The sequence below is a fragment of the Aquarana catesbeiana genome, linkage group LG08 (assembly GCF_042186555.1).
Source record: "Aquarana catesbeiana isolate 2022-GZ linkage group LG08, ASM4218655v1, whole genome shotgun sequence".
Taxonomy (NCBI): domain Eukaryota; kingdom Metazoa; phylum Chordata; class Amphibia; order Anura; family Ranidae; genus Aquarana; species Aquarana catesbeiana.
In genome coordinates this window covers 6443570-6458516 of record NC_133331.1, presented here as the reverse complement: position 1 = coordinate 6458516, position 14947 = coordinate 6443570, and the positions used below count along the sequence as shown (strand labels likewise).

General features: G+C 43.3%; 1 protein-coding gene across 1 annotated transcript in view; it reads left to right on the top strand.

Moving 5' to 3' along the window:
- Positions 1-11337: 11337 nt before the first annotated feature.
- The window catches only part of MMS19 (MMS19 homolog, cytosolic iron-sulfur assembly component), a gene marked incomplete at its 3' end in the record, with an annotated part of 46484 nt that continues 42874 nt past the window's right edge, over positions 11338-14947 (top strand). The window contains 1 exon segment of the mRNA XM_073595456.1: positions 11338-11575. Within this exon segment, the coding sequence (XP_073451557.1) occupies positions 11488-11575 (88 nt within the window).

The window sequence follows — 14947 nt, the reverse complement described above, 5'->3', positions numbered from 1 at the left end:
CGGGAGCCAATTAACTTACCAGCATGTCTTTTAGAGTGTGGGAGCAAACCGGAGAACCCGGAGGAAACCCACGCAGGCACAGGGAGAACATGCAAACTCCGGGCAGATGGTGTCGTGGTCGGGATTCGAACCAGCGAACCTTTTGCTGCTAGGTAAAAGTGCTATCCACTACACCACTGTGCTGCCCAATGAAGCTTTAGCAGTAAAAACCTGGAAGCTGATTGGTTTCTCTGCAGAATGGTGACCAATTTTGCCCTCTCTAGCTTTAGTAAATATCCCCCCCCCCTTAAGGTAGACCTTTCCTGGAGCACGAGGGCCGCTTTAGGTCAGGCAAACATGATCCGACCACATTCATGTTAAACTCATTGCAGCGTTCTTCATAAACATGTACCCATGGCACAGCAATACATACAGTATATATTGATGTAACTGGGTAGGAAACAGATGGAGGTTTGAGCTACTGAGTTCTGTAAGCAACAGGCTTTATTGTAACAGCCGGGACTCGGAAGTCCCTGGAAAATCCATTAAAAGGTGACAAGAGCTCCATCTTCTGGCTACATATAAAATGCAGAATATTTATGCTTTAGTCATGATGACCACAATGAAATATACATTCCCTTTATTGTGCTTAGTCAGTATAGGTACAGACAGGACTGCTGTACATTAACCGTTTGCCTACCGGGCATTTTCACCCCCTTCCTGCCCAGGCCAATGCTAAAAGAACCAGCTGATTATCCCAGAGTCAAGGACTTACATTGCTGCTCTCATCTGAAGAACGACAACGAATCCGAATGAATACGTTTTCATATGTTATGTTATTAACTTGAATTAATTTCCTCATCCCCAACTGACTTTGTTGGGCCGCGCACGTATGAGTTAACCCCTTCCATACCGGGCACTCTCCCCCCCTTCCTTCCCAGGACAATTTCAGCTTTCAGCGCTGTCGCACTTTGAATGACAATTACGCGGTCATGTACACATATGACATTTTTATCATTTTTTTCACAGTGGTATTTAATCATTTTTACTTTTTGCAAAAACATACAAAAAAAGGCAAAAAATTTAAACCGTTTTTTTTTAGTTTTTGTTATAAAATTTTCTAAATAAGTATTTTTTCTCCTACACTGATAGGCACTGATGATACTGATATGTGGCACTGATGGGTGGAACTGATAGGCCGCACCAATAGGCCCCACTAACAGGCTGCACTGACGGCACTGACAAGAAGCACTGATGGGCATTGACAGGCTGCACTGATGGGCACAGATAAGAAGCACTGATGGGCACTGACAGGCAGCACTGATAGGCACTGACAGGCATCACTGATGGGCACTGACAGGCATTACTGATGGGCGCTGACAATCAGAACTGATAGGCACTGACAGGCATTACTGATGGGCGCTGACAATCAGAACTGATAGGCACTGACAGGCAGCACTGATGGGCACTGATGAGGTGCCACTGATGAGGCTGCACTGATATGTGGCACAGATAGGTGGCACGAATGCGCACTGATGGGCGGCACTAATGGACACTGACGGGCAGCACTGATGGGCAGTGGGCACAGATTGGCAGCACTTGTGGGCACTGTTGGGGCTGCACTGACACTGTAATCAGGATACTGATGATAAGTGCCCTGATTATCAGTGTAGATGTCTCTTGTGTGGATTTGATGGTTATCGGCTCTCCTCGTGCGTTCTCAGTGTGAGGAAAGGAATGCCGATAACGGGCAAATACTGTTTACACTGTGATCAGCTGTGATTGGCTCTCTACCCTGATCTGTGATCAGCTGTGATTGGCTCTCTACCCTGATCTGTGATCAGCTGTGATTGGCTCTCTACCCTGATCTGGGATCTGTGATCAGCTGTGATTGGCTCTCTACCCTGATCTGTGATCATCTGTGATTGGCTCTCTACCCTGATCTGTGATCATCTGTGATTGGCTCTCTACCCTGATCTGTGATCAGCTGTGATTGGCTCTCTACCCTGATCTGTGATCAGCTGTGATTGGCTCTCTACCCTGATCTGTGATCAGCTGTGATTGGCTCTCTACCCTGATCTGGGATCAGCTGTGATTGGCTCTCTACCCTGATCTGGGATCTGTGATCAGCTGTGATTGGCTCTCTACCCTGATCTGGGATCAGCTGTGATTGGCTCTCTACCCTGATCTGGGATCTGTGATCAGCTGTGATTGGCTCTCTACCCTGATCTGGGATCAGCTGTGTCCAAAACAAAACCGAAAAATATATAAACATAACAAATAAAGAAGTGCTAATAATGAAGCGCTTAGAACACTATTTCTAAAATACCAGGAAGACAGTTTTAATGGGGGGTGAAGTCTTTTTAGGTGATTCTTCCTGCCTGGATCTCTAAGACCTGGGGAGGGGGGGGGGGTAACATGATGTGAACCATAATGTTAATGAACCATAATAAGTTCATATTACTCTATTCCAATGGGGTCCTTATTGTAACTCTCCCTCCAATGCCACCATTATACATCATTATAGTAAATTCATCGATAATGGGAAGACAACGTGGTCATTTGTATACAATGTCACCGCAACGTTTTCAGTTTAAACTCTTGTCATGAATCAGAGTACTCAGAATGGTCAGGGGTGGGTAGTGGGGTCCCCCAGGGTTCTGTGCTGGGACCAATCCTATTTAATTTGTTCATAAACGATCTGGAGGATGGGATAAACAGTTCAATCTCTGTATTTGCAGACGATACTAAGCTAAGCAGGGCAATAACTTCTCCGCAGGATGTGGAAACCTTGCAAAAAGATCTGAACAAATTAATGGGGTGGGCAACTACATGGCAAATGAGGTTCAATGTAGAAAAAAGTAAAATAATGCATTTGGGTGACAAAAATATGAATGTAATCTATAGACTGGGGGGAGAACCTCTGGGGGGATCTAGGATGGAAAAGGACCTGGAGGTCCTAGTAGATGATAGGCTCAGCAATGACATGCAATCCCAAACTGCTGCTAATAAAGCAAACAGAATATTGGCATTAAAAAAGGGGATCAACTCCAGAGATAAAACGATAATTCTCCCGCTCTACAAGACTCTGGTCCGGCCGCACCTGGAATATGCTGTCCAGTTCTGGGCACCAGTCCTCAGGAAGAATGTACTGGAAATGGAGCGAGTACAAAGAAGGGCAACAAAGCTAATAAAGGGTCTGGAGGATCTTAGTTATGAGGAAAGGTTGTGAGCTCTGAACTTATTCTCTCTGGAGAAGAGACGCTTGAGAGGGGATATGATTTCAATTTACAAATACTGTACTGGTGACCCCACAATAGGGAGAAAACTTTTTCGCAGAAGAGAGTTTAATAAGACTCGTGGCCACTCATTACAATTAGAAGAAAAGAGGTTTAACCTTAAACTACGTAGAGGGTTCTTTACTGTAAGAGCGGCAAGGATGTGGAATTCCCTTCCACAGGCGGTGGTCTCAGGGGGGAGCATTGATAGCTTCAAGAAACTATTAGATAAGCACCTGAATGACCGCAACATACAGGGATATACAATATAATATTGACATATAATCACACACATAGGTTGGATTTGATGGACTTGTGTCTTTTTTTCGACCTCACCTACTATGTAATACTATGTAACTATCTCCAGGCGTTGGATTTCGAGGGATCTGAAAGCCGCGCTCCAAGCTGGCTCTCCGGTTACCATTAAGCTGAGTGCCTTGTCTATTTTTATCATCTGCTCTTCGCCAGGATCAGTCGCCTTTAATTATACACTACCTGCGCTTCACACCCGGAGAGACTGCGGCCTTCTACAGGCGGATAAGAGGCGGGCGGACGAAATGGAGATCAAAAGAGTATTTAAAGAGGGGGGGGGGTTTCCTGATTTTAGAAGGTTTTGCGATGCGGAGATTAACCCCTTCGTGACCGAGGTGGAGCAAATCTGAACGCCTGAGCAAATAAAGCTCCAAACCATCCATCCAAACCAAACCAGAAAAATATGTAAATGTACAAAATAAAGAAGTGCTAAAAACCAAAAAATACGTGAAAAAAATGGATACTTCCAACTGTCCAATGTATATTCAGCCCATTTATTGTATTAAAGTGCGGAAAAATAAAGTAGATACAAAGTGTCCTTTATCATACAAAACGGTGACAGTCGCAGAGAATACCATTTGTTTCATTTTTGCTTCAGATTCAATCATGAAATAAATCATTTCGTCTTGTCACCATTGTTGTATTAGAATGATCGTTTTTTTTGGGGAATTTGTTTCATATATTTGTTGTTCGGAGTCGATTCGTATTTTCAGAAGTTCTTTCGGAAGGTCGTCTATATTCGTTATCTCAGGAGATTACTTATGTACTCGGGGCCATCCCTGCTAGTCCAACCCACACAGAGAGAAATGGAATGAGCTGATTGGACGATATCGAAGAGCGTCGCCTGCAGAATTTCTTTCTGATTCAGAGATTCTAATGGATCCGCCTCCATCCAACTCAAATACAATAAGTAGGAATCGTGTTATATAACTTTTATACCTTCCTGTATTTATTGCATAATGTTTCCATTTTATATGTAGCGCATTTTTTTTATAATAATGAGAAATGTTAATGCAAAAGAAATCGTCTGATTATCCTAGACTACTCATCCGAATACAAGTAATGGATCCGAATTAATACGTATTCATTTGTTATGTTATTACCTTCCTATGTTATTAATTTATTAATTTCCTTATTTCCAGCTGTCTTTGTTTGTTGGGCCACGCACGTATGAATTAATTTCCTTATTTCCAGCTGTCTTTGTTTGTTGGGCCGCGCACGTATGAATTAACTCCTCCGACCCCTGGGCGCTGTCACCCCTTTCCTGTCCAGGCCAATTTTCAGTTATCAGCACTCTCACACTTTGAATGACAATTGGGCGGTCATACAACGCTGTACACGTATGACATTTGTATCATTTTTTTTTCACACAAATAGAGCTTTCTTTTGGTGATATTTAACCGCTTTCCACCCGCCATATAGCAAAATGACGTCGGCAAAGTGGTTGTGTTATCCTGACCGGACCACATATGACTTTTTCAGGATAACAAGCTTGCTGCTGCGTGCCCCCCGGGGGTGCGCATCGCGGCGATCGTTGTTGCGGCGTGTCCGTCTGACACAGCGCAACTCCGATCTAGGTAAAGAGTCTCTGACGGAGGCTCTTTACCACGTGATCAGCCGTGTCCAATCCCGGCTGACCACGATGTAAACAGGAAGAGCCGTTGATCGTTTTTCCTCACTCACGTCTGACAAACGTGAGTAGAGGAGAGCCAATCTGTGCTGATTGATTATCAGTGCAGCCCCTCCCCCCTGAGGATGCTCACACTGGACCACCAGGGACACCACCACTAGTCACCACCAGGTATGCCACCCATGGCCACCAGGGATGCCAATCAATGCCCACAATGGATGCCAATCAGTGCCCACAATGGGCATCACTGATTGGCAGGCATTATTCTTTGGCACTGATTGGCATCCATCAGTACTATCCATTAGTGTACATCAGTGCCACCTATCAGTGCCCATCTGTGCTGCCTATCAGGGCTCATTCGTGCCACCTATCAGTGCCGCCTTTCAGTGCCCATCAGTGCCACCTATGTGTACCCATCAGTGCTGCATATCAGTGCCACCTATCAGTGCCCATCAGTGCCGTCCATCAGTGGCCATCATCAGTGCCCATCAGTGCCACATATTAGTGCCCATCATCAGTGCCCATCAGTGCCATCTCATTGGAGCCACCTTATCGGTGCCCATCAGTGCCGCCTTGTCAGTGCAGCCCCATCAGTGAAGGAGAAAACATATTTATTTTCAAAGATTTGTAACAGAAACAAAAAACAAACGTGTTTTTTTTTCAAAATGTTCGGTCTTTTATTTGTTTAGCAGAAAATAAAAATCCCCAGTGGTGATCAAATACCACCAAAAGAAAGCTCTATTTGTGGGAACAAAATGATAAAAATGTAGTTTGTGTACAGCATTGTATGACCGCGTAATTGTCATTCAAAGTGCAACAGCGCTGAAAGCTGAAAATTGGTCTGGGCGGGAAGGTGTGTAAGTGCCTGGTATTGAAGTGGTTAATCACCACTGGGGGGGGGGGGGTTATATAAACAAAAAGAGGCCGAAAATTTTGGGGGAAAAAAAAAGTTTTCTTTATTTCTGTTGTAAAATTTTGAAAATAAATAAATAATCTTTCTTCATAAATTTAGCCCAAAATGTATTCCGCTCCATTTTCAATAACCCAAATCAGAGCATATTATTTAGTCTGTAGGAAAGTTATGGAGACCACAGGAAGTATGGAGGCAAAACATTTATTTTAATCATTTTTTTTCTTTTTTCTTTTTTTTTTTTTTTTATGATTTTCTTTTTTAACACACTGTGACCAGAGCAATACAGTGTTACTACTAATCCTAACTCCTACCCCTAACCCTAATACTAAGCCCTAATCCTAACCCCTAACCCTAATACTTTCCCCTAACCCTAATATTAACCCCTAACCCTAATATTAACCCCTAATCCTAATTCCTAACCCCAATATTTACCCCTAACCCTAATACTTACCCTTAACCCTAATATTAACCCCTAATCCTAACTCCTAACCCTAATACTTACCCCTAACCCTAATATTAACCCCTAATCCTAACTCCTAACCCTAATACTTACCCCTAACCCTAATATTAACCCCTAATCCTAATTCCTAACCCTAATACTTACCCCTAACCCTAATATTAACCCCTAACAGCAATCCTAACCCCTAATCCTACTCTTAACTCTAACCCTATTATTTACCCCTAATATTAACCCCTAATTCTAACCCCCTAATCCTACTACTAACCCTAATACTTACCCCTAACCCTAATATTAACCCCTAATTTGAACCCCCTAATCCTACTACTAACCCTAATACTTACTAACAGCTAATCCTAACTCCTAATCCCAATACTTACCCCTAACCCCAATACTTACCCTTAACCCTAATATTAACCCCTAATCCTAACTCCTAACCCCAATACTTACCCCTAACCCCAATACTTACCCTTAACCCTAATATTAACCCCTAATCCTAACTCCTAACCCTAATACTTACCCCTAACCCTAATATTAACCCCTACTATTGACCCCTAACTCTAATCCTTACCCCAACCCTAATAAAACACTAACCCTAATATTAACACTAACCCTAATATTAAACCCCTGATCCTACCCCCTATCCCTAATACTGGCACCTAATCCTAACCCCTAACCCTAATCCCTAACCCAAATATTAACCCTAACCCTAATATCTACCCCTAACTCTAATCCTTACCCCTAACCCTAACATTGAACCTTAACTCAAATTCTTATCCCTAACCCTAATATAAGCCCCTTCCATTAACCCCTAACCCTAATATTAACACCTAACCCTAATATTAACCCCTAACCCTAATATTAACCCCCAAGCCTAAACCTAACTCTAATATTGCCCCCTAACCATAACTCTTATATTAACCCCTAACCCTAATACTTACCCCTAACCCTAAAATTAACTGCTAACCCTAATCCTAATCCCTAACCCTAATATTAACCCCTATTATTGACCCCTAACTCGAATCCTAACCCCTAACCCTAATATTAAACACTAACCCTAATATTGATCCCTGATCCTAACCCCTATCCCTAATATTGACCCCCTAATCCTAATATTAACCCCCAAGCCTAATCCTAACCCTAATATTGCAACCTAACCCTTATATTAACTCCTAACCCTAATATTAACCGCTAACCCTAATCCTAACCCCTAACCCTAATATTAACCCTAATCCTAACCCTAATATTAACTCTAATCCTAACCCTTACCCATAACCCTAATATTAACCCCTAACCCTAATATTGACCCCTAACTCTAACCCTTACCCATAACCCTAATATTAACCCCTAACCCTAATATTGACCCCTTATCCTAATTCTAATATTAATCCTAACCCCCCAACCCTAATATTAACCCCTATTGACCCCTAACTCTAACCCTTACCCATAACCCTAATATTAACCCCTAACCACAATATTGACCCCTAATCCTAATTCTAATATTAATCCTAATCCCCAACCCTAATATTAACCCCTACTATTGACCCCTAACTCTAATCCTTACCCATAACCCTAATATTAAACACTAACCCTAATATTGACCCCTGATCCTGACCCCTATCCCTAATACTGACACCTAATCCTAACACCTAACCCAAATATTAACCCCTAACCCTAATATCTACCCCTAACTCTAATCCTTACCCCTAACCCTAACATTGAACCTTAACTCTAATTCTTACCCCTAACCCTAATGTAAGCCCCTTCCATTAACCCCTAATCCTAATAGTAACACCTAACCCTAATATTAACCCCTAATCCTAACCCTAATATTAACCCCTAACCTAACAAAATAAATACATAAATTTAAGCAAATAAATAAAATAAATAAATTAAACCCTAACCATGGCCTTTAACCCCTTAAAAAAAGAAAAAATAATAAATAAATAATAATAAAAAAACAGATGAAAAAAAATGAATAACATGGCAACAAATGAAACAGATGATATTTTTCTCTATTGGCTCAGAAAAAAACCCCGCCAAAGCTCTCTGTACAAAAATGCTCAAAAACGGGTATCAAACGCCCGAAAAAAAGGTTAAAAACGCAACGCTCAGGTGTGAAGGCAGCCCAAGTCTCTTCATTTCTTGGCTTTACGCTTTCTTTGTATCATTTTATATCATCTCCTTGTATTTTGCTCTCTTTTACTTCTACTTTGTGTTTGCAAAATCAATAAAACTTTTTTGTAAAACGAGAAAATTGTCTATTTTGCTGTCAGGATGATATCCATTCCGGACGCAACGCGCTCGGGGAATGACGTCACCGAAGTGATTGGTATTCAGATTTACCTTTTTTTTTTCCTTTGTAACCACAAAGTGCAGAACGTCTTTTATAGTGCAAATGGAGCTCTTCCTGTGTTTTGTGCCTCCCGACCTCCGGGATACAATGGAAGGTCGTCTTTATGGAAATCATAAAGTGAATCGATTGGAGCTTACAGCCCATTTGTGCTTTTGTGCTCGGAGGGATTTATTTTTTTTTTTTGGGGGGGGGTGTAATTTATGCTAGTATGATTGAAGGGATTTTGTGCTAGGAGGGGAAATTTGGGGTGTGGGGGGGGGGGAGTAGATTTGTGCTAGGAGGGGGGATGAGGTGACTGAGGGGGGGATTTGGAGGGGGGGAGAAGATGTGTACTTAGAGGGGAAATTTGAGTAGAGGATTTGTGCTAGAAGATGGGGATCTGGTAGAGGGGGGAGGGTAACTGCGCTAGGATGGATTTTTTTGGGGGTGGGGGGGGCGGGGGGATTTGTGCTAGTAGGGATGATTGAAGAGGTTTTGTGCTTGGAGGGGAAATTTGGGGTGGTGGGAGGGGGGAGATTTGTGCAGGAGGGGGGGGTGAGGGGATTTGTGCTGAGAGGGGGGGATTTGGTGGGGGGAGGATATGTAATTGGAGGGGAAATTTGAGGAGTAGAGGATTTGTTCTAGGTGGTGTGTTTTTTTTTTGGGGGGGGGGGGGATAGAGAGGACTTGAGCTGGAAGGGGGAATATCGGGGGGGGTCGGATTTGTCCTAGGAGGAGGGGGAATTTATCCATTTTGTGGGGTTCATCTTGGGGGGGCACACAGTTAGGCTGTAGGTGAGCTTTTCCCGGCACTGTCGGCCATGATGAGGTCAGCTCCGGCCTCTTCCTCATTACATGGTAAGACCGGGGCACTGTGGTAGGGGGCGGGTCCATAATGCACTCACAGCACGTCATTCAACCTGGAGCACTGAGGACATCTTGTGGCAAAAATAAGATACAGCAGGGAGAGCACCAGAAAGGAGGTGAGTACAGCGGCCAGAGCTGCAATATTTTTTTTTTTTTTTTTTCTGATGGGGACCTTTAAAATACATTTAATAAACGAAATGAAACCAAACAAATTCCAAAACGGAATTAGTAACATAAAGAATCTATCCGAAATGAAACCAAACTAAATTTTCCGCACGTGTCTAGTCAGCAGGACAGCCAGGCAACTAGCAGTTAAAAAAAAACAAACAATAAAAATACTATACTTAGCGCCATCTAATGGCCAAATGCAGTATTGTCCAATTTAATTCAATGAAAAACATTCGATCAGTGCAGGAGAAATTTGAAGGGGGGGGGATTTTAAAAAAAATAACAATAAAAACACTATAATTCTTAGCGCCATCTAGTGGCCAAATGCAATATTCTTCACTTTAATTCAATGATAAACATTCGATCAGCGCAGGAGAATTTTGAAGGAGGTGGCTTATTAAAAATAACAATAAAAACACTATAATTGTTAGCGCCAAATAAAAATTAAATAATTAAAAAAAAAAAAAATATATATGTATATATATATATATATATATATATATATATATATATATAGATGTATTAGTATATATATAAAATATAAATCTTGTATGGCTAGTTAGAAGTGTATTGAAAGTTTTTGTGTGTAGAGTTCGGTTTGTATTATGAGGGAAGTGATAAATGTCACAGACTGTAATCAGTGACCACTCACAAATCTGTAAATAAGGGTCAATGAGAGAAAAAAAAACAAACGCACCAAAATTTTTTTTAAAAAAACTTCGTTATCAATAAAGTTTTTCAATTTTTGAACATTAAGTCACGTGACAGTACACAACCTTACATAAGAAAACAAAACAAAAAAAAAGCTTATCTCTAAAAAGTGTCCTCAGTCCCGTACATAAGGGGCACATCGGCGGCCATTTTTGCGAAGCCTCCATTCTCCTTCACTGTGAAGCGGACGTGAAGTTCTGGGAGCAAGGTGGCGCTCTAGGGTTCGGAGTGTCACGTGACGCGTCAGGCAAGCGTGCGGAGGCTGCGCATGCGCGGTGTTTCGTCGGATTCGGCGACCCGTCGAACGGAAGTGAAGTTCCGTCGCCGCCATCTTGCTACACCTCGCAGTCCTCCACAGTAATAATACAGTAAGAAAGCGGACATCTTGTTACACCCACCGGAGTTTTGCGTTTTACACTTATTTTACACAGTACAGTGAATTTATACAGTCAAATACAGTACTTAGAACTCCGTCTGACTAGTGAGATGTTGAATTTTAAAAGCAGCGGCAACCCTGCTCATCTCACAGGTTTGCTAATCTGACAGAAGTTTGCTGCTTTAAAAATCAACATCTAAACATTCAGACGGAGTTTTAAGTACTCTACTTCACTATATGAACTCACTGTACTGTTAAAAATGAGCGTAAAATGCAAAACTGCTGTGGGTGTAACAAGATGTCCGCTTTCCCTTTTCATTGTATCTTTACTGGAGAGAAGTGCTGGGTGTAGCAAGATGGCGGCGACGAAACGTCACTTCCGTTACACATTCTGACAGGTCGCCTAATCTGATGAACCACCGGCGGCTGTCCCCTCTAGTCCCCAGTGTACCAGGGCAGAGATGGCTGAGGCGCAGAGCGCGGTGTGGGGGATGGTGGAGGAGTTCGTCACCGGAGAACGGGACGGAGCGGCGGAGGAGGTGGCCGCAGGTAAGGGGGGGGGGGGAAGGGCACAGACACTCCCTACATAGGTCATTATTAGGGGGTCATGTCCATCCCCCGACAACACTGAAGAAATGACACTTGTCTACAATGTAAAGTAGTGAGTGTACAGCTTGTATAACAGTGTAAATTTGCTGTCCTCTCAAAATAACTCAACACACAGCCATTAATGTCTAAACCGCTGGCAACAAAAGTCAGTACACCCCTAAGTGAAAATCTCCAAATTGGGCCCAATTAGCCATTTTCCCTCCCCGGTGTCATGTGACTCGTTAGTGTTACAAGGTCTCGGGTGTGAATGGGGAGCAGGTGTGTTAAATTTGGTGTTATCGCTCTCACTCCCTCATACTGGTCACTGGAAGTACAACATGGCACCTCATGGCAAAGAACTCTCTGAGGATCTGAAAAAAAGAATTGTTGCTCTACATAAAGATGGCCTAGGATATAAGAAGATTGCCAAGACCCTGAAACTGAGCTGCAGCACGGTGGCCAAGACCATACAGCGGTATAACAGGACAGGTTCCACTCAGAACAGGCCTCGCCATAGTCCACCAAAGAAGTTGAGGTCACGTGCTCAGCGTCATATCCAGAGGTTGTCTTTGGGAAATAGACGTATGAGTGCTGCCAGCATTGCTGCAGAGGTTGTAGGGGTGGGGGGTCAGCCTGTCAGTGCTCAGACCATACGCCGCACACTGCATCAAATTGGTCTGCATGGCTGTCATCCCAGAAGGAAGCCTCTTCTAAAGATGATGTACAAGAAAGTCCACAAACAGTTTGCTGAAGACAAGCAGACTAAGGACATGGATTACTGGAACCATGTGCTGTGGTCTGATGAGACCAAGATAAACTTATTTGGTTCAGATGGTGACAAGCGTGTGTGGGGGCAACCAGGTGAGGAGTACAAAGACAAGTGTGTCTTGTCTACAGTCAAGCATGGTGGTGGGAGTGTCATGGTCTGGGGCTGCATGAGTGCTGCCAGCACTGGGGAGCTACAGATCATTGAGGGAACCATGAATGCCAACATGTACTGTGACATACTGAAGCAGAGCATGATCCCCTCCCTTCAGAGACTGGGCCGCAGGGCAGTATTCCAACATGATAACCACCCCAAACACACCTCCAAGACCACCACTGCCTGGCTAAAGAATCTGAGGGTAAAGGTGATGGACTGGCCAAGCATGTCTCCAGACCTCAACCCTATTGATCATCTGTGGGACATCCTCAAACGGAAGGTGGAGGAACACAAGGTCTCTAACATCCACCAGCTCTGTGATGTCATCATGGAGGAGGGGAAGAGGACTCCAGTGACAACCTGTGAAGCTCTGGTGACCTCCATGCCCAAGAGGGTTAAAGGGTTTGTAAACATTATAGTGAAAAAACACCTGGCAGCCCCCCCGCCTTTTACTTACCTGAGCCCCTTCATCTTTATTCAGTGGGGGCGCGCCGTCTTTCTCTCTATGGGTTCCCGGCTTTGATTGGATAGATTGATAGCAGCGCAGCCATTGGCTCCCGCTGCTGCCAATCAAATCCAATGACCCGGGGGGCGGGTCCGAGTCATACATTCGGCTTCTATGGATGCCGAATGAATGACTCGGGAGCGCGCCCGCAAGGTATCCCCCCTCGGGAGAGCGCTTCACCTAGGGGGTTATCTGATGCGGGGAGGAGCCGCCCGAGGGACCCCAAAAGAGGAGGATCGGGGGCCACTCTGTGCAAAACGAGCTGCACAGTGGAGGTAAGTGTGATGTACGGTATTTAAAAACAAAAAAAATGAAACTTTAGTATCACTTTAAGGCAGTGCTGGAAAATAATGGTGGCCACACAAAATATTGACACTTTGGGCCCAATTCGGACATTTTCACTTAGGGGTGTACTGACTTTTGTTGCCAGCGGTTTAGACATTAATGGCTGTGTGTTGAGTTATTTTGAGGGGACAGCAAATTTACACTGTTATACAAGCTGTACACTCACTACTTTACATTGTAGACAAGTGTCATTTCTTCAGTGTTGTCACATGAAAAGATAGAAGAAAAGATTTACACAAATGTGACTGAGGGGTGTACTTACTTTTGTGAGATACTGTGTGTGTGTGTGTGTGTGTATGTATATATATATATATATATATATATATATATATATATATATATATATATATATATATATATATATATATAAAAAATGTAATTTGTATTCAACTTTTTAACTAAAATCTTGAATTTAAATGAATATTAATTTATTTCGGCCATTATTGGCAGCTTTAGCGCAAGAAAAGTTCAAGGAAAAAGCATCCCTTTTATATTTTGTGTATGTCGTCGCACTGGTCATTTTTTGCGCTTCCATTGTGGTGTTAAAAGTGTTGTTTGCTGCATTTTTGGTCATTTAAAAAAAAAAAAAAAATCAGCGAAAACGCATCAATAACGCCCCCATGATGCAGGTTTTTGAGTCCCGAGACCAATGAAGAACGCGCCATAAGCACAATAAAATCACGTGTTTTCGGCGTCATTATCGCCACCTTTTTCTTTATCGGCAAAAAAAAAAAAAGTATTGGCCGACATGTATCGGCCGCCGAAATTTTGGTGCATCTCTCCCAGGAAGCCTGAGTTTCCCTGTGAAGATACGTAGTGAGCGCTCTGTGTTCTGGAAGAACGGACAGAAATGTTCACCGCCGCCTTTTATACAGGAGATCTTCTGTGGGGGGGGGTTTGGGAGGTCATGGCGGGGTTGATGTAAAGATATTTTCTGCTGAACTCTGACAGGTTGCAGAATTTTTTTTTTTTTTATATTTTTTTTTTTTTGCCACTTTTTTTTTTTTTCTTGCTATGTTGAGATGAGCGCGTTGTGTGATTGTACCAGAGAGGTGTTATTTCTCCCTGCGGCCGGCCTGTGTTTCCTGTTTCTTATTATCTTAAATTAAGAGTGAACAAACGCTTCCTGCAAGCATGCAGGTGGGGAGGGTGACCTCACTTAGGACTTGTTTACACAGGCGGTTGAGGGGGGGGGGGGTAAAAGCAGCTGAGGCAGGTTTTTATCACCCCTCTCTTTCCAAGTTGGAAATGGCAGCCGTATGATGGGTGTGGCCATTCTGCAGCCACCATACTTTGCATTGCGGCACGGCAAAAATGATACCCAGCCCAGTGGCATTTGATGGGTGGTACCACCTGACGAAAGCAACAGATTCAACTGAATGGGCCCGTGCCTCAGCCACCCCACAAGGCACGCAGTTGCTGCACCATGTTACAGGCATTTAAGGGGTTAGAATGGGCAGAGAGGAGGCGACACAACCCCCTCACCACCTGTGAGAAAGCCAATGGGCAGCTTGTGTTTTTTGGCCGCCCATAACGTAGCTGGTTGCGCTCTCTTGTTCCT